The sequence below is a fragment of the Panthera pardus genome, unplaced genomic scaffold (assembly GCF_024362965.1).
Source record: "Panthera pardus isolate Hobbes unplaced genomic scaffold, ASM2436296v1 HiC_scaffold_22, whole genome shotgun sequence".
In the NCBI taxonomy this organism is placed as follows: Eukaryota; Metazoa; Chordata; class Mammalia; order Carnivora; family Felidae; genus Panthera; species Panthera pardus.
In genome coordinates, this window is record NW_026526788.1 from 80745122 (window position 1) to 80766010 (window position 20889).

The following is a 20889-nucleotide window of genomic DNA, read 5'->3' on the forward strand; positions in this document are numbered from 1 at the left end:
GTGGGCTGTGGCTGCGGGTCTGTGGGGAGGCCTCTGATTCATGATTCACGCAGGTCTTATTGTAGTGAACGGTCTCGGGATCGCCGGAACACTCTGAACTCACTTTAAAAATATACACAGGCGTGTACAAACTCAACTCTTCAAATACTGACCCTTTTAATCTGGAGCATGCCGGCAGGGAATGGGGTCCAATCAGTCGTGGAACCACAGTTCCCCGCCCTCCAGCCCAATGTGGTAGCCAAGACTGTTGCTCAGCACAGGTGGCTGCCTCACCCGGACAAGGCACCTCTCAGGTCCGAAACGCACATCAGAATGACCAAGAGGCCGGAAAGGAGGTCTGTGGGATGTGCCCATGGATTTGCAAGGGATTTCAACAGAGAGATCACATATTAGATGGACTGCTCTCTCTGAAAGGACAGAAAATGACCTCCTCTGTTAAGTTGTTCTTCACAAGTGCCCACGTTCTTCTAACAAAAGCCCTACAAGGGATTGGCACCTTTGCTCGGCTCTCCACAAAACGTCCATACATATTACCTACTGCATTTATGAAGTCCTTGTACTTTAGAACATCCCAATAACCTAGAGTTTACACATGTTAGAAGAAAATGAATTATCCGAAAGAAGAGTTCATGGGGTCATTAGTATTAACTCGTGTTAATTAATTAATTAATGTCCTTTTAGTATTAACTAATGCCCTTTTATTTAGGATGTGACATGAGCAGAAGAAGATATATACCATTAGAGTGAAACCAATCATGTAGTATTTTAATAGTATAATATTTTACTCCTGAAAACCATGTTCTGTTAATGAAGTTATCATCAGTATCACAAACGCAATGAATAAAATTTTGTGGATAATCCAGAAGATTTAGGACGATCCTGGATCTCTGAACTGTGTCCTGTGTGAGACTCTATGAATCATGCTCTCATTTGGTGTTTACGACTTGCTCCCATTATACATCCATCCAAAGTTATGAAATTTTAAATTTGCTCAAGGACCTTATAAACATCCGGAGTGTATAACATATACAGTAAGACGAAGTGCCAACCAGAAGTCATGGCTGTAACTTTGATGACAGGAAGGGTTTCTAACTCATGGACTTATATAAGTTTAGGAACTTGCTTTGTTTTTAAAAGGAGTCCACTGATCGATTGCGTTCCTGATCAGTGCCGTCAAGTACACAGCAGTGTTGTCCTGTTCACTGTGGTCTAAATGGCTCTACTAACGACATACTAACCAAATTACACATTTCCTTGAGCGTCTCCATTAAATCAGCCATCTGAAAACTAGGTCCTAAGATTCTTTAAGAACCACCTCCTCACCCCCGACCAAATCACTAAAAAATATAAGCAGCAGTTCAAATGGAAATGCAGCCAAGTAGAATGGCTTTGACTTCAAAGGGGCTTGATAATGTGAGAAAGATAACTAAGTTTAAAAGATATTTGCAGGCTACTGTCATTCTATTGACTTTAAACAAGGAGATAAGGCTGCTTTCCCAACCCCGTTAGCTGGATGAATGAGTGAGTTGTCAGGATATCCTTATGGTTGATGTAAATCCAATGCCCTGTACGGAAGGCTCCAGAAATCACTTGCCTTTTTAACTACCCAGAATCTATTCCTTCTGCAGGACTATATGTATCAGAAGAGACAAATTCTTCATCTGTTGATACATATGTTATGTTAGTACTCAATAGGAAAGTTCAACAGAGCCAATGAACACTAGTTCTCCAAAGAAAAAAGAATAATGAAGCCATTAGCGAACTCTCCGCAAAGGCCATGTCATTCTTGGGTTGTGGGCGGTAGATACAAATTCTTAATCACAATGCACTGAGATTAAGTCTACAATGCATCCTCCTGAAAATAGTGATTATTTCTGAGAGCAAGGGGGCAGAAGAGGAATCCAGTTATGAGCTGGGGAAGTTCTGGTCCCGTTCGCTCCCCGATGTGGTGACACACTGAGTCCCTCTGGGGGCCAGGGAGCGCACGGGCTAACACGAAGCAAAGGCGTGAGGACTATTTCCAGGGCCTGAGCGCTGGGCAGGGGCCTAAAGAGCGCAGGTGAATTAAGCCCGGGGCTGACTAAAAGTTTTGGTCCAAGCAGTTTGGAAACTGGATATGGGTCGTTATACTCTTGGACACAATTTGAAAAGCAAAAATGAAAAAAACTACAAATCGAGGTAAGAGGCTTGCCTAGAACGTTGAAAGATTGCTCAGACTTTGAAAGAAATGTCGATGGAAAGAATGAGAGATGTCTCTTCGGATAGCAAGAACTTATCCTGTGAAACAAGGACCCAACCACAGAAACATACAGTCGGGAACTATATGCAAGCAGAACATGGCTCTACATAAGGAAGGAGTTTGACTGAATCAGTGCTGCCCTGCCACGACATCCTGCCTGGAGAGATAGCAAGCACCCCGTCAAAGCTGAATGACTCCTCGATGGAGGCGAAGTTGAGGACCGTGACATCAGTGGCTGGCAAATTTCAGGTACTCAAACATTCGTTGACCGGATGGTGGTGGTGATGGAATATGGAGCGAATGACTGCGGATGATCATTCTACACCTGAGAGTTCGTGACTCTAGGAAGAGCTGTCAAACTTATTTAGAGTAAATAAACAATTACAAGGAGTTCCAATCAAAGAGAAACCATTTTAAGTCCACATGGCCTCTCCTGAGAAATACGGGCCATTTATACTAATTTTGTTTTTCTTCTGCAGGTAATTAACAAAGTCCCCAAGGACTCTTCCCTTTGTATCCCCCGTCCCATGACGGTTTCAAGTTTTCCTCCACTAATCTTCAGAAGAGTTTCTATAACCCCATGCATGAGGACTGGCTCCAGTACAGCAATCACCCCCAACACACTGTGAGCAAAATTATCGCTGCCATGGACAGTGCTGGTATCGCTGTTGAATCCCGGATTTGGAAAGGACGCACAAACATTTGATGGGACCACCTCTACTAGCCCCATCCCCCAGCACTTATTCACTCCTGAAGTTCTTGCAGAGCTGGCCGGATTGAGACCAAGATCGTTCCTGCTGGTATGGAAAAACGCAGCGCCTTGGGAATTACAAATATGAAGAAGGTTCTACAACCGGTTGCCTGTCCGACGAGCACAGGAATCTGACGGATATCCCAGGATCTCTGCACATTTCCTTCCACCCTAGAATCCCCTTTTCGGAGCAGCCCTCCAAAACATGCTCTTCCTAAGCCCTCACCAAGCCTGTCTGTGAATCTAGCCAAGCCCGCCTTGAACCCGTCTACCATTTCCGCTTGCATAAGCTCTCGGGGAGGGAATCCCACATGCAGACTGCTTGCTATACAAACTACTTGCTTTGATTTATTCTAAACACTGCCTCCTCCAAGCTTCCAGGAGACACCTGTTTTTACCAAGAGATCTCACTGTGGGCTCTCTTTCTCCTTCCTTCTCAAGATCATTCGGAGATTAAAAAGCGGCTGTTAAATAATTTTTTCTGTTGCTGAAGTTTATCTTGGGCCCTACAGGAACAAGACATTTGCCTGACACTGGCTGGAAAACAGGGTTAAATAAGCCCTTTGCTGGATACAAATGTTCCCTGCTTCCGCTTACTGCTTCTGAAAGCTAACAAGCAAAGAGGCAGGAGCCTGGAGCCTCGGGTTGTGCATACAGAGAAGGCTGAGGCATCAGGCAGTTTTTCTACTTGGGTGGGAGCTCTTGGTTAAAAATGAATGTTGCTTATTCAAATTCCCCTCTGGTTGCTCGCTTTGCAAAGAGAAAGAAATGATGCTTATTAGCCATTTGAAGCTAGCATTCCCAAAGCTTTCTTCTCTGTTAAACTCAAAGCTAAATGCTTTATTTATTGTTCTTGTCCTCAGCTGGCCTCACCTAGACCGTGTCCTTCAATAGAGAAGATGCTTTCTTTTTAAAACCAGTGATACAACTTATTCTGAGATTCAAGAGAAGGCCGCCCTGGCTGGCACAGCTGTTCAAGGCGGGGTGGGGTGGGGGCTCTTTAGGACTTTCCAAGGGGGGGGCCTGTTTAGGACTTTCCGTCGTGAGTTTCTAGCACTTTCGTTCTGCCGCATAATTCTTCCAAGTCCCTACTCCTTTGCCAGCCACAGATGCAAGGCGGCGGTCCCAGGGGGCGTCTCTTACCTCCGGCCCTCCACAGTCACACTCCTCTCCTTGCTCCACATATCCGTTCCCGCACTTCTGGCCCCCGAAAGACTGCTTCACTTCTGGCAGGTTGAAGAGGCACATTCCCATGCCTTTCTCCAGGCTGGCCTCTAGGTCCTCCTTGCTGCAGCTGCTGAACACCATGGGGAACGGGAACCTGCGGAGAAGAGCTGAAACGGTCAGCCGTCGAGGCACAGAGTGGCTTCTCGAGCCTTTTCTCGCACAGAGATTCACGGGGCTCGCTGACGAGCGCTGCCCACATGTCCACCCTTAGTCCCAGTGAACCGAGGCTTAATTGCCCGGCATAAAACGAGGCGCACTCGGCTACATCCTGAGATCTATCCCCATACAGCGCCCACGTTACCAAGGAAGAAGTGCTCTACCAAAAAACAAATCCTGTTCTGACCGTTTTCAAATCGACAAATTTGTACAGCATCTCATGATGGACAATCATGAACAGTTCTGCATGAAACGATAGGACCAAAAAAAAAAAAAATGAGTCCTTGGGACCTGCAGCTTGTAATATGAACGCACACCGGTGTCCTCATTGGAAAGCACAAGGAAGAGACAGGTACAAATGACTGTGCGTATCACTTCCTCGGTTCCATGGACACAACTCCACTGTAGGTGAGGGCCGGCTGAGGCTGGCATTCGGGTCTACGAAGGGCAGATCACTGCTTCTGAAAGCAGAGCTGTAAGAAAACGCAGGGGACTGGAAGTGTGGGCCCTGCTCTTGCCTCAAAACACCAGGGCTACGGTGGATGTGGCAAAGTTGGCCAACCTTCCCGGCATAGTTCATGTTCTGCCTTCCATGGTCCAGAGGGGCTGCCCCACCCCCTTGCTCCAGGATGGGCTAGAGGACTTATTCTCGGCAATGGAACGTGAACAGAGGTGAAGTGATGCGGAATGCTTCCGGTTGAAGGTGAAGGGACTGTGGCTCTTCAGGTCCTTTCGTTCCCCTCGGTCAGCTGAGCTCAGGGTATTGCAATGTCCTAGGAGGGGGCGTCTGGTCCTGACTCCCTGCTGGGAGGGAAGCCACCGGCAGCTTAGAGCCTCGGAGTGTCATCTGGGTGGGAAACCCACCTCTATTATGATAAGCCACTGAAAATTAGGGGCTTGTTTCCTACAGCAGTTAGTGTTACCCAACACACATAGGGTAGCTCACTCTTTCTTCAGATCCATTTTCTCATATCTTGAGGCAGCGATGGTTATGAGGGGCAAGGACGCCAGAAACTCAGAAGGTTCGGCTATTTAGTGAGGAAGTAGGGCCTGTTGACCGGCAAGCCTGAACACCCTCTTTCCATGTGGACATTTATGGGGTGGCATTATGACCGGATTCTAATCAACTGGCCAAGCCAATGCAAGCTGGATGTATCCCTAAAGGTGGCAGACCAGCCACCACTCAATATCATTTGGCACATTTTGAGATCAGGATCATTTCCTGCGAATAAACTGGTAACACCGTCTTATCCCCCCCTAATGTGTTTTATCCACCTCGGGTGATTAACTCTGGAGTAGAATTCGAATCTACAAATCAATGAATAAGCGCATGTCTTGCATTGGATGGAGAGGTAATAATAATAAAGCAAGGCTTACTTCCAGTGCTGTCACAAAGTTCCATTCGAAATCTTTAGAACCTCCCTTGGCAGACAGATTACTCTTGATATCGAAATGACGCCAAATAGCTTCAAGTGATGATCACCTGAAAATTCTAATTTTATCCATTTAGAAGTGCTTTGTGTTGACAAGACAACGGTATGTTGTGCAGGGAATCGAGAGCCGTTCTCTTTGCAACGGAATACGTTTCATCAAGGCAAAGGATCAGACCTCCTTCTGTGTTGACAGTCCTAGGACACTTACGTAGCTCAGGGCCTGATCCAGACCCTAAACCTTGTTCTCATGTGCTATGCAGCCAGGTGTTGTGATGAACTCTTATCATTGCATTCTGGAAAGGAACGGATTTCTAGAATGTTTTCACAGTGAACTAGAAAAGACAGTAGGGTCACCGGTGAAGCTCAGGAAGGGTTGAGAGCAAGAACAACACTAGTTGAGAGAAGATCAATGAACCACCCTGTTTCGCAAATGGGCGGAACGTCCACCAGTGTTCGGAGGCTAAAGGCTTAGGGGCCGAGGCCAGCCCCAGACCCTCCCGTCTCACTGTCTTGCAAAATGTCAAATGCATATTGGGCTTTGGAGAGATGAGACTAAAGAAGAGGGATAGACAGTAAGAAGATGGATGGGATTAGTTTAAGTACAGGACTTAAACTTCAGAACGTTTGGGAGAGGAGAACAGATCCTTGTTGGCACAAATGCGTTCGTGTGTCTGCTAGATGCTCTCAGAAGTAGAGTTACCTGCATGATGGTAAATTTCTATTTCTCTTAGAAATGGTGGGGGGGGGGCAGTGAACAAAGCATTGAAAAATCCTGGTTATCATGGAGCTTCCATTCCAGCCGGGCAGGTGGGTAATGCATAAGGTAAGGGGGCCAATGAAGTGTGCTAGAAAGGGATGTTAAAGAGAAAAATTAAACAGGCAAGGAGGAGAGGATGTGTGTGGGAAGAACTGAACTTTTAGGAAGGGTGGTAGAGAAAGACATCACTGGGTGTGTGTGGGGGTGGCATTTGAAGCTCTCACCTGAAGGAGGTGAGGGACCACACTGTGGGTGCATCTGGAGGAGGAACATTCCAGGCAGAGGGAAGAGCTGCTTCAAAGGTAGATGGAGAGACAGGACTGGTCTAGAGGAATGTGCTAAATAGAAGACCTCTCGGCCACCCAAATTCATGCTGATGCTAAGCAGACTACCAAGGAGTATCATTAAATGGCGGGAGCTTTGCTCCGCACGGACCAGGTACTGATAATGGCTGAAGGTATTTTTTTTTTTTTTTAATTTTTTTTTTAACATTTATTTATTTTTGAGACAGAGAGAGACAGAGCATGAACGGGGGAGGGGCAGAGAGAGAGTGAGACACAGAATCGGAAGCAGGCTCCAGGCTCTGGGCCATCAGCCCAGAGCCTGACGTGGGGCTGGAACTCATGGACCATGAGATCGTGACCTGAGCTGAAGTCGGACGCTCAACCGACTGAGCCACCCAGGCGCCCCCTGAAGGTATTTTTCATAAGAACTCTAAACTCTTATTATTTTCCCCCTTTTCAGGAAACTATTTTTGAATGACAAGCAAAGGTATGCTCATCATCTCCCTTCTGCTGAGGTCCTGTCAGTTGTAAGAATGAGAATATTTAAAAATTATATCTAGGGGCGCCTGGGTGACTCAGTCCCAAGGTTGGGCGTCTGGCTTCGGCTCAGGTCATGATATCCCAGTTGGTGGGTTCAAGCCTCGCGTTAGGCTCTGTGCTGACAGCTCAGAGCCTGGAGCCTCCTTCGGATTGTGTCTCCCTCACTCTCTGCCCTTCCCCCATTCGTACTCTGTCTGTCTGTCTCAAAAATAAACAAACATGAAAAATTTTTTAAAAATCATATCTAACCCAATGGCCCTTCCTCCAATAAACAGAATTTAGTGATGGTAAAGGATTTTAAATCTCAAAAGGGAATCTGATGGCACCAAATATTAGACTCTCCTAATTACAATACAATCCTGATCTATACATATTTGCAAACGTTTGACGTCCCAAGAACCACTGGTTGCCTAGCGAACCACTGATGTCTTGCCTTAAGAGCCAAAGAACAGTTCGTTCATTGGCATAAAAAATATGCCAGTGAACCGTGAACAACGTACGGAGTCTACTCCCCAGGACAGCATCAAGAATCCATGGGCGGGATCGATCAGCACGGCGATTGTTAAGATTGCTGTTTCCTCAATGGAGTCACATGTAAAAGAGGGTCACCAGAAAGTGTCACCCTCCTTTCTAACTTTGAAGGAGGTTAGGATGACAGAATTAAACCTTTTGTGTAGTGTGTTCACTACTCTTTCACTTGTCACCCATCTACTTACTTAGGCAAGAAGCAACTTTCAAGCATCTGTTACATTCGAAGCTCTGAGGAGGATCCCAAGATGATTCAAATATGTCTTCCCACTGTTGCCTCATCCGACCTTTGCCCAAGGAACTACCAGACACGCCCATGCCCCACACTGCCTCTCCACCCATAGCAATAAAATATGGACACGTGTTTACGTATGCATAAAACATACCATGCATACTCATCCAAATAACGTAGAAATTATATAAAAATATAAATGATATTTAATTATAATGTATATATTTAGTTGACCTATACAGATACATATTTAAAAAATAACTATGTATTGAGAACTAGCTAGGTGGTATGGTGGGTGCTTTCTCACAGTACTATTTTTTTTAATGCTTTTTTGCTTTTAAATTTAAATGTATACAATGGAATATTACTCGGCGATGAAAAAGAATGAAATCTTGCCATTTGCAACAACGTGGATGGAACTAGAGGGTCTTACGCTAGTTGATTCAAGTCAGTCTGAGAAAGATAAATACCATATGATTTGTGGAATTTGAGAAACTCAACAGATGAACACAGGGGAAGGGAAGGAAAAAGAAGATAGAAACAGAGGGAGTCAAACCATAAGAGACTCTTAAATACAGAGAATAAACTGAAGGCTGCTGGGGGCGGTGAAGGGGGATGGGTTAAATGGGTGATGGGCACGAGGGAGGGCACTTTTCAGGATGAGCACTTGGTGTCATACACAAGAGATGAAACCCTGGGTTCCACTCCTGAAGCCAAGACTACACTGTATGTTAACTAACTTGAATTTAAATTAAAAAAAAGTTCAAAGCAGTCTAGAGAGACAGGTATCGCTACGCTCATTGTGCAAACAAGACGAAGGATTGGATCGAGAGTGTACAGTTAGGGGATGGCAGATGCTAGCTTTGATTCCAAGTTCAGTCATTTAAAAACCCCATTTTCGTCATTACTGATGTCAGTTCAGCGCGGCACTACCCGTAGCGAATGGCCAGAACGTGGGCAGTGATCAAGAAACCCTTGATGCACGGATGTAAACACGGAGGACAAATCCCCCCACCCAACAGATGCCTGGATGAGTGGTCCCCCGAGTGTGGCCCCTGCATTAGCATCACTTTGCAACTTACCAGAAATGCAAATGCCCAGGCCCTACCCAGACCTACTGAGTCAGAAAACCTCAGGGGTAGGGCCCAGTAATCTGTGTTTTCACAAGCCCTCCAGGTGACTTTTTACACCGAACTCCACACCCGAAAAACAAATGATCCAGTGAAGATATGGGCAGAAAACACGAATAGACGCTTCTCTAAAGAAGACATCCAGATGGCCAACAGGCACATGAAAAGATGTTCAGCGTCGCTCCTCATCAGGGAAATACAAATCAAAACCACACTCAGATACCACCTCACACCGGTCAGAGTGGCTAAAATGAACAAATCAGGAGACTATAGATGCTGGAGAGGATGTGGAGAAACGGGAACCCTCTTGCACTGTTGGTGGGAATGCAAACTGGTGCAGCCGCTCTGGAAAACAGTGTGGAGGTTCCTCAAAAAATTACAAATAGATCTCCCCTCTGACCCAGCAATAGCACTGCTAGGAATCTACCCAAGGGATACAGGAGTGCTGACGCATAGGGGCACAGGTACCCCAACGTTTATAGCAGCACTTTCAACAATAGCCAAATTGTGGAAAGAGCCTAAATGTCCATCAACTGATAAATGGATAAAGAAGCTGTGGTTTATAGATACAATGGAATTACTACTTGGCAATGAGAAAGAAGGAACTCTGGCTATTTGTAGCAACGTGGAGGGACCTGGAGGGTATTATGCTAAGTGAAATAAGTCAGGCAGAGAAAGACAGATATCATGTTTTCACTCCTATGTGGATCTTGAGAAACTTAACAGAAGACCATGGAGGAAGGTGGGGGGGGGGCGCGGGAATCGTTACAGAGAGGGAGGGAGGCAAACCACAAGAGACTCTTAAATATGTAGAACAAACCGAGGGTGGATGGGGGTTGGGGGGGGGAGAGGGGAAAATGGGTGATGGGCATTGAGGAGGGCACTTGGATGTTGTGAGGAATGTGGATGTTGTGGTCATCGAGGATGAGCGCTGGGTGTTGTATGTAAGCCAATATGACAATACATTTTATTAAAAAATAAAAATTAAAAAAATTGGGGTAAAACTCACATCATGTAAAATTCTCCATTTAAAAGTATACAGTGTAGCAGCTTTTAGTACGTTCATAATGTTGTGCAGCCCTCACCACAATGGAATTCCAGAACATTCTCCTTACCTACCCCCCCCCCCCCCCAAATGAACCCCATACCCATTAATTAAGTGGTCACTTCTCGTTCCCTCCTCCTTGCAGGACCTGTCAGCCACTCATCTGCTTTCTGTCTCTTTGGAGTTGCCTGTTCTGGGCATTTCATATAAATGCAGTCATACATTACGTGACCTCTTAGGTCTGGCTTTTTTCACTTAGCATAATGTTTCCAAGGGTCATCTGTGTTCTGACACTACCAAAATTAAGGTTTGGGAACAACTGACCTAGATTTAAAACTCAGATGTTGTAGAGATAATATAGGGACAAACCCACACCTACTCATGTTGAAAAATAAGAAACATAATCTAGGTGCCTCATTGGTCACCTGTCATGCACTGTTTTAAATTAGAAACAGTTCTGTTTGGGGCACCCGTGTGGCTCAGTTGGTTGAGCATCCAACTCTTGATTCCGGCTCAGGTCATGATCCCGGGGTTGTGGGATCGGGTCCCATGTCAGGCTCCATGCTGAGCACAGAGCCTGCTTGAGATTCTCTCTCCCTCTGCCCCTCCCCCACTCTTGTATGTACTCTAATAAAAGATATTAAAAAAGAGAAATGGTTCTGTTTTACACTGTGGTTCCATTTTCTAAGAAAAGCCCTACGTATAGCATTTTGAAAACGTGGTTAGGCATGTGCTAAAAATTCCATGAGTATCTGTCTTTAAAAAAAAAATTAAGTTTACTTATTTATTTTGAGAGAGACAGAGCCAGTGCAAGTGGGGGAGCAACAGAGAGAGAAAGGGAGAGAGAATCCCAAGCAGGCTCCGAGCTGCCAGTGCAGAGTCCAACGTGGGGCTGGAACTCACAAAACCATGAGATCACCACGTCAGCCGAAACCAAGAGTCGGAAACTTAACTGACTGAGCCACCCAGGCACCCCTTTATTTTTTTAAGTAGGTTTCATGCCCAGTGCAGGGCTTGAACTCATGACCTGGAGATCAGGACCCAGGCTGAGATCAAGAGTTGGATGCCTAACCGACTGAGCCACCCAGGTGGCCCTATCTGTCTCTAAGAGCCAAACTCAAATCACGAATAAATTTTCAAATACCTATCAGTGTTATCCCAGAATGACCAACTACTCGTCATATTATATACTAATTAAGGAGCCACGGAAGGTTCTGGTTGTGAAAAGTGAGGTTTCCGTCCTGAAGCAAGTTCCTTCCTCTTGCTTCAAACTCCAGTGTACGGGATTCTGCCTTCCTTTGGTCTATGCTGTTTCTGTCTCATTTTACGGCTGTATTCCCCGGAAGACTGATGGAAAGAACACTAACTGGGCCGTACAGTTGCCCACGACATCAAAGATCTTCTGCAGCCCAGGGTCGGTAGCTTTAAAAGATAAGCCTCTGTTTCTCCCATAGCTTTCAGGAAGTTCACCACAACATGCATTTTAATACATCTTGTACATTATCCCAAAAATGCCAGGCCAGCAGCTAATTGAATTGACAGATAGCAATGATAGACTGGGGCAAAGCAATAAAACAGGAGAATTAGACGAGAAGCCCTTCTGCAAGATTCCTCCCCTCCGCACAAGCACGCTTCCAAAGGATTGTATGTAGGACCCAGAAAAAAATCGCTGCTTCCCGCTCCCGGGCAGATGCCACACCAGGGTGACGGGTCCTGCCCAGATGTGACCTCCTCCGTTACATTTCCGCCTTTGCCTCTAATATTTAACAACCAAGGACGCTTGGGGACAAATTTACCATGCAGAATGCAAGGTCAGAAATAAAACGTGGATGAAACGGACAGCTGGGCGATTCTGGAAAAAAACAAAACACAAAACCCCCTTTTCCAAAGAGGAACGCTTCTCACGGTAAATGCAGCCATGGCTTAATATTTTAGCTGTCACAAAGCTGCCAAGTAAAACATTATTAGGGGTTACTTTTACGTTGACAAATCTGTAGTCAGAAAATTCTTTGCTTGCAGAAGTCTATTGTGAGATTCAGTGCTATATTCTTGGGGTGAACCATACTAAGCCAATTTATCAGCCTTGACAGTAGAAGCCGGGAGTTATCTGCCTTGCAAAAGCTCTCTGGGTATTATCTGGGGACAAAGGCCTTTCTTGTGGGAAAGGAGGCAGCCAGGGAAAGCAGGTGTAACCAGGCTGGATTCACGGGGACCACAGGTCACCACGCACCGGGTTTCCTGAGATGCTGTTGCCTCATTAATAAATGTGTGCCGGGTTCCCAGCTCTGCGCTCTGGGGGTGACATCAGTCTGTGGTGCTGCCTGCAGGAACGACACTGAAGTGACCCGGGAAAAAGGAGGGGGAAATGGCCTGGGCAGCCGCTGAGAACACCTAGGAGCAGACGCATCGGTGTGACAGAAAAAAGCTAACGTCGCAGGAAACCAGGATGGATGGGAAGCCATCCAGATTTCTCTGTTTAAATCGATTGGAAAAGAAAAAAACCCAACGAACAACAAACAGGAGCCTCGCTTCTCCCACAGCTGATAAATGATTAAGGCATAGCTGGTTTTGGAAAATATGTTGTCGACTTTCTGCTTCCCACCGATTTCTCTTTGCAGGTGACAGATTCCACAGGCTGGCGGGGTGGGGGGGGGGGTGGGCTCTTCACCTGGGCGCGTTGCACAGAGCAGGTGGAGAAGAATCGAACGGGGAAGCTGGAATCTGAGCACCCCCATCTATCAAAACTAAAGCCAAGATTTAAAACCAAGCCTCAGTGGTCACATCTACAGATCGGGGTGACAACAACGACCTCACACTCCACGGGTCAGGATCCGTGAGCTTGTAACAAAAATGGGGAAGTCGCGAGTTAACATCAAAGCATCGTGAGATGCTCGTTGCCAGTATTCCCAGAAACAAGCTGTGTATTTCTTTCTAAGAGTTGTGTCTTAGTGCCTTGAAATTACTGACTGTTAGTGCCTCGTACATTCGAGGACTTAGAAGCATTGTCCACAGGGTGCAGAATTCATCATCGATTGTGGCCCGTACGTAGCAATCGTGAAACTGTAAAACCACAAGTACGTGGAAGCTGGAGAGGAAGACGATTCAGGAGGCCCGGGAGGATCAGGCAGTTAAGTACCAGGCCTCATTTTGATACATACATGGTGTGAAAGGAGCAGGAAGATGCTCGTCAGGAATGCAAGGGCGGGGGCTCCTGTAGCTCAACCAGAACTTAGGAGCGTAAACAACTAACTAACACAAACAAAAAAGGCATCTGGACGACTCTTACCTGCCACTCGGTCATGGTTGTGATCAGTTCCTGGAAGCTTGTTCCAAGTCTCTCCCAAAGCGCACATCCCGTGAACACATTCTACGTACCTGTCCAACCTTGGACTCCACAGCCGAGGCCAGGCCCCGAGCTCGGGGTGGAAGAGGACCCCAAAGAGAGCCGACCTGGCCTCCGTTCTCTGAGAACGCGATCGAATGGCTCATTCTCCCCATGAATTCCACAACGAGCCCGATGACCTTCTTTCAAAAACAACGCCTTAGGGCACCTGGGTGGCTCAGTCGGTTAAGCCTCCGACTTCAGCTCAGGTCATGATCTCATGGTTCGTGAGTTCGAGCCCCGCGTCGGGCTCTGTGCTGACAGCTCAGAGCCTGGAGCCTGTTTCAGATTCTGTGTCTCCCTCTCTCTCTCTCTCTCTGACCCTCCCCCATTCATGCTCTGGCTCTCTCTGTCTCAAAAATAAACGTTAAAAAAAATTATAAAAAAACCCCCAAAAACCAACAACAACTCCTCAAATTCACCCAGTTCAGAGCTGACGTTCCGTGTTCCTAGTCCCTCCAGGAGCACAAACCCCACACGATCACCGTCTTCGCTTACCTCCTTGAGCATGAGGCCTGTTTACAGCGAGAGAGGATGCCCGAGGTCACCTTGGGGATGGACTTTACTCGGTCAAGTTTCAAAGCCCAAATCCTAGGGCCATCTTTAAACAGACCTTTAGGTTTTCCACAGTTATGCCCAGGAATGAAAACTTTCGATCACCACGCGCAGAATTTAGGGGCAGAGGAGGAGGGGGTGCTTTTGGGACTGGCCTGGTCCCCAGCAGCCTGGCAGGACGGAGGAACAGCTCAGGGAGGCCCATTTCGGGGGCTTGGGCTCCATTTTGCCTTGCATGTTGGCAATAATGAGCATAATTATTCACAGCGGTTACCACTGGTCGGCGAGTCCCTGCTGTGGGCCGGGTGCTCGGTGGGCACTCTCACTCACCCAGCCCCGCCCCCCGTGGGTCAGAGGACATCATCTCTATTGTGCAGATGAGGAAACTGAGGCTCAGAGAGGTCCGGTGCCACGTCATAGTCGTCTCACGTGTGGAAACACTGCTCTCTGACCTGAAGTCCCACGTTCAGTGCAACCATGGTGCCTCCACGACAGTCACGAGGCCTTGAGAAGCGGCTTCCGGGAGGCACCCCCTGGGGAAGGGCCGCAGGGCAGTCTCAGGCTGGACCCGAGTCAAGGACGGGTGGCTGGAGTCAGGTGGAGGCAGAAGCCAAACCGGCCACACGGCAGGCACGTTACTCCAAGGAGACCCTCCCGGTCCCTCCCCGAACATCTCCGGTGAGACGGGAAACAAAGGCCAGGTCTGGGGATTTATCCAGCACCTGAGGTCAAGCGCGGGCCGGAAGGCACCCACCTGGGGGAGATTGTGAGCCTGTTGGGGCCCCAACAAGCTGAGGGCGAAGACTCCTCGGGGCGGTCGGGGGGTGGGGGGGACCGAAGGAAGCCCGAGTCTGCATTCTGCCCACCCGTGCGTGCACGGGGCGTGACACCAGGAGCACTGGCTCGCGCAGCGGAGCAGGACCCGGGGCACCCGAAAGGAGTTCCTCCCGTCAACTCTGGGAACGGAAGGCGACCCAGCCTTGGGCCCCAATGCTGACCCAGCGGGCCCACCAGCTGGGCTGCAGAAGGCAAAGGAAAGGGCCAGGCCAGGCCCAACTTGATCAAAACCGTCCTTAGTAGGGCAGGTCCAGCGTTAATAGCAAACACCTGGGATTCAGAAGGACGCCATCTGTGGCCCATTATAATTCATGTTGCTACATGTGAACTTTGACCTCTGCTCCTCCTCCCTGGAAACCAATTAAAGCCCAAATGTAATTTCCCCGAATTCTCAATAAAGAAAGAGGCCCGCTGAGCTCTGGTCAGTTGAGGGGTGCGCGGGAGGTCTCTGGACGTTACCAGAGACGAGACCTTTCGCTCCTGTGCGCGGGCAGCTGTTTCCTCCTGAACCCAGTCCTGGAGGGCCCGGGGAGCGAGGGCGGGGGGGCCCCGGCCCATCAGGGGCCGGGTCTTGGCGGAGCTTCTCAGCTTCCTTACGAGAAAAGGCCTCTGTCTCTGCGTGGGGCTTGCCAGGGACCGGGCTCTGGCAGAGGCAGACAGATCCAGAGGTCAATGAGGGACAGGGAGCGCGTCCAAGATAACTCCGTTCTTTCCCCCGACCCTAGAAGACAGACCTGCGAAGATGATGCCAGTTGCTTCTGCTGACTCTGAGTCTGTAACAGGGACAACACGTTTCATCAAATGTGATAGAGGCAGGCGGTCACGGCCAGCCACCTCCGAGCCACCCAACCGGGGCTGAAGTTTGTACGAGCCCTGGTCTTGCCTCGCTGGGCTCCTTGGCACGGGAGTCGCCATCAGGACAAGCCAGAATTCAAGAAGGGTGAAGGACTGGCCCGTGGCCCCACCCCCACCCCCGTGATTGGGAACCAAAGTCCCCTCCGCTCAGAGACACCCGCGGAGGTGTGAAGGAAGGGGCCAAGAACCGGAAGCTGTGGGCTGACATTAGAGTCCGGTCCTGACCCGCTATGGGGCCACTAGGCTCCTCAAACTTCAGTTTTTTTCATCTGTAAAATGGAGGCGATTGTATTTGCCCTTTCCTCTCAGGCACAATCAAATGAGAAGGAGACATGAAAGTTCTTTGCAGACTGGAGAGTGGCCCATAAAGTCTACAAGGCATTACTCTTACTACTACTTTCATTCATTCATTCATTCATTCATATTTTGAGACAGAGAGAGATAACAAGCCACGGAGAGGCGCAGAGAGAGAGAGAGAGAGGACCCCAAGCAGGCTCTGCATAGTCAGCACAGGGCTGAACGTGGGGCTCGAACTCATGAACTGTGACATCATGACCTGAGCCGAAACCAAGAGTTGGACTCTTAACTGACTGAGCCACCTTATCATGGAAGGCGTCCCTTACCACTACTTGTAGATTTTATATTTTTGTCCCGTCTCCTCTCACTTCTGCTAAATTAAGCAAAGGCTTTCAGGGGAGACGCTTCGGAAAGGACCCCACTGTTTGAAAGCAAACTGCTCTGGTCACTCTGATCTCCATGGAGCATGTACGAGAAAAGCAATGGACCCAGCCACCGATTTGCCACCCATTTCCCTGGGGGTTCTCAGCTCTCATTCTTTTTTATTTTTATTTTTCATTTTGTTTTTGCTTTTCTATTTATTATATCATATCTATTCTTGAAGCTATTATAAATCCACTGTAGAATGATGTGGGATATACAACAAATGAAAACGGCAGTGCTGTGAATGCTGGTTAGTGTAAGAGACCACAGGCTCAGCCTTCACCCCGGAGGTTTAGCCGTTATACAGAAGGTGGAAAGATGGCCTCACTCTGCATACATCTGATTGTGCTGCAACCACTATCCATCCATCTATCCGTCAGTCCACCCACCGTTCTCCCTTCCCTCCCTCCCTCCTTCCCTTCCTTTCTTCCCATCCTTCTTCCCCTCCCTCCCTTCCATCATTCCATCCATCCATCCATCCATCAGTCCACCCATCCTTCCTTCCTTCCTTCCTTCCTTCCTTCCTTCCTTCCTTCCCATCCTTCTTCCCCTCCCTCCCTTCCTTCTATCATTCCATCCATCCATCAGTCCACCCATTCTTCTTTCCTTCCTTCCTTTCCTTCTTTCCTTCCCAGCCTTCTTCCCCTCCCTCCCTTCCTTCCATCATTCCATCCATCCATCCATCCATCCATCCGTCAGTCCACCCACTGTTCTCCCTTCCTTCCCTCCCTCCCTTTTTTCCTTCCTTCCTTCCCATCCTTCTTTCCCTCCCTCCCTTCCATCATTCCATCCATCCATCCATCCATCTGTCCACCCACCATTCTTCCTTCCTTCCTTCTTTCCTTCCTTCCCATCCCTCTTCCCCTCCCTTCCTTCCTTCCATCATTCCATCCATCCATCAGTCCATCCACCTTCCTTCTTTCTTTCCTTCCTTCCTTCCTTCCTTCCTTCCTTCCTTCCTTCCTTCCCATCCATCCATCCACCCACCCACACGCCCATCTATCATTCCACTCACCATTATCCATTCATCTACTGACCCATTCATCTATCCATCCATGCTTTGATTCAAGAAGTATTTACTGCACTTCACTATGTGCCAGGCACTGTTTTAGGTGCTGGGGATGAGGATTTAGCAAGAACAAAACAAAATTTCTGACCTGGTGGAGCTTGAAGTGAGTCCTGCTGGATATTGCTGGGTGGCAGAGAGGCCCAAAATTTACCCTTGACCTCATGTCGTGGCCTCCGTGCCATACGCCCGGGGCAGAGGAGGAAGCCACGTGTGTGTGTGTGTGTGTGTGTGTGTGTGTGTGTGTGTGTGGTGTGTGGGAGGGGGGAGGGAAGCACTGGCAGAATTTCAGCTGTAATGTTTTCGCACATGTTCTACCACAAATAAAATGCTGGATTAACGAGCAATGACAGGAAATAATTCTCTGCTGTTGTAATATAAGTTGAAGGAAGTTTGTAGAACTAAACGGTTTAAAACTGGGGCGGTTTTCCTGCCTCCCAGAAGTCGTGCAGGGACACTGCTCTCTACTGAGAAGGCTTCAGGCCACAGACGAAACCCAAACACGGCTGTGGCCACGTCCGTGTGGCAAACACACCGGTAGGACTGAACTGCACAGCTCCCGCACTTGCCCTCAGCCTCGATGCGTGGAGCCCAGCTGCACGGAGCTCCCTCGAAGCCTGCGTGCGGCTGGAAGGAAGCCCAGCAGTTTTCTCTGACCACCACCTCAGGATAGACGCCCTTCTCCTCTTCCTGAGGCTTAGCTGCTGCCAAGCAGTGGCATTTTGATTTGAGGTAAGTAACAGGAAAGTGGAAAGGCAGGGGCTTGGGACCTGGGGACTCAGCCTTATGTCCTGGGGCTTCCAGTTGGGTTGTTTTGAAAGTGTAGGCAGTACATTTAACTTTCTGAGACTCAGCTTTCTTATCCTTAAAATGGGCATTTTAAAGATATGTGCGATACACGACAAATGACACCCAGGTTACTGATGAACGAGGACGGTGGAATCCAGTCCTTGAGGGTCAAAGTCAAGTTCTCCCATGTGCATTTCCCCCGAATGGGATATTTAAGGAGCAGTGGCCATGCTGACCCATCTCCCCAGCTTGACCTCTCTGTTTTGTGCCCAGCTTAAGAGAGGAGGGTGATTCTACTGGGCTCTTGGGCAGGGACGCTGAGTATTCCAATTCGGCATGAATTGCAGACAAAATTTCTGTATTTTACAGTGAGCGACACCCAATTACACAGAGAGGAACAAGAACGTTCTCCATAGTGATGCGCCCTCTTGAACTCTTTTCGAGAATCTCTCCTGCCAGTTCATTTCCCTCTTATGATAATGTTGGGATGCAGCCAACTAAATCACTCTGGCTGGGTAATTAAACTGGTTCTGGGCGGTAGTGTTTTAATGTTGCTAGAGTTCTTCATTTTGTCGCTGTTCCCCCTTTGTCCTCTCCTTGAATAAAAATGTCCATGTATCCCCCTATACTTTGAAGAATGACGTGAAGCCTTTCCCAAACTTTTCATCGAGAAAACAATAATCACCTTTAAATGAAGAGACAATATGGGGAAATGATTTCCCACAATCCCCTTCTTACAAAATCCCCTTCTGATAAATGTGTTTCATGATCTCAGTTCCGCAGGGTTCGGGGGCGGGGGTGAGTTTTAATTACACGGATCCTGCACTATTCTTCAAGAAAGCAAGTTCTACATAGAGTAGAGACTTCCAAAATACATCCAATTTCTATCAGTTCCCACCACATCCCCAATTCTGAGGAATCTTTCACTGAGCAAGTTCATTTTAGTTCCTTGAAACACGTTTTCAGAGAGAAGTCTCCTCAAACAGAAATCTAGTTTCCCAGCAATGTGAGCTAGAAATCCCCGGGGGGAGTCCTCCTGACCTCATTCAGTTCTTTAGGGTTCAGACTGGATTGTATCCCAGAATGTGTTCCCTGCCCACCATCCCTTCCAACTTTTTTTAAAAGAATGTTTATTTTTGAGAGAGACAGAGAGAGAGAGACAGAGAGAGACAGAGAGAGCAAGTGAGCATGAGCATGGGAGAGAGGGAGACACAGAATCCGAAGCAGGCTCCAGGCTCCGAGCTGTCAGCACAGAGCCGGACGCGGGGCTTGAATTCATGAACCGCGAGATCATGCCCTGAGCCAAAGTCGGATGCTCAACCGACTGAGCCACCCAGGCGCCCCAGTCCCTTCCAACTTCTGGTCCCAGTTCACAATGAATTAGTGTTGTTGGTGGTGGTTCTCTGAAAGTGTGAAATGGTCTTATAGTTATGTTTAGACATGCCTCCTTATTTTGTACAGGCATATGCTTCTAGAAGAGGTGCCACGAAACCCAGGAGCTTATAAATAGATCCGATCAGGAGCCTCTGCGGTGAGCCTTACGGCACCAAAAACGTCCCCCGTCAGAGTCCTGAGGTTCTGTTATGTAATCAGCAGTCTACTTGCCTGTCACGAGTTCTTAGAAGGCAAGGTTCCTTCTGGGTCTGTGCCCCTACTCTGCTCCCTAGGACCTGGCAGGCACACAGGGGCACAGTAAATCCTAGTTGAGTAAATGAGTGGTTTCACTACGCTTGGTTGCCTCACCCCATTTCCTGGCAGCGGGCTTGTCCTGAGTCAGAGTCACGGGGGGAGGCCGAACCTGGGCGGAGGCCATCCAGATGTGCTACACGTCCAGACAGCTGTGCAGCGAGCAGGTATGCAGTGAACGTTTCCTGAATCGAATTAAATGGAATTGAAGGAGCCAATTATACAAACTTTTGAGGACACAGAACGGCAGTGCTTTGTGCTTAAACATGGTTATCTGATCCAGTTGTGGACGTTATTCCTGAACGTCCAACCTCAGCTTAATGTAAATCATTTACACCTCTGGAGAGCAAGGGGTCATGCTCATTTGAGTTTCTTAGCCTGCAGTCTCCTGGGTGCACACCCTGCGACTCTCCACTCTCTGCTGGCAGCCGGGGAGCACATCCTTTGCTTCGGAGCCATTTGCCAGTCTGGATTAAACAAAACCCGAAGAGCCCCAAACCTCATCCTTACCATCAGCATGAAAACTCTGCAGTAATTTCTTTCAGATACCCACCCACGGAGTGTGAAAGGGCTCTTCCGTGGCTCTTTGAAGTTGAGTCCTCAAAGGATGCTTAGTGTAAGGAAAGCAAAGTGACATCCTAGAGAGAACAGCATTTTGTACATCACGTATGCAAAGC

General features: G+C 48.1%; 1 protein-coding gene across 4 annotated transcripts in view; it reads right to left on the reverse strand.

The window, feature by feature from the left end:
* Nucleotides 1-20889, reverse strand: part of ADAM12 (ADAM metallopeptidase domain 12) — a 351592-nt gene that overhangs the window by 59327 nt on the left and 271376 nt on the right. For all 4 annotated transcript variants that reach the window (XR_008424981.1, XM_053910018.1, XM_053910016.1 and 1 more), the window contains exon 12: nucleotides 4134-4311. Coding sequence is in view for 3 of the 4 variants with exons in the window: in XM_053910018.1 (XP_053765993.1) it covers nucleotides 4134-4311 (178 nt within the window). In the remaining variant the exon portion in view is untranslated. The remainder of the gene's footprint in view (nucleotides 1-4133; nucleotides 4312-20889) is intronic.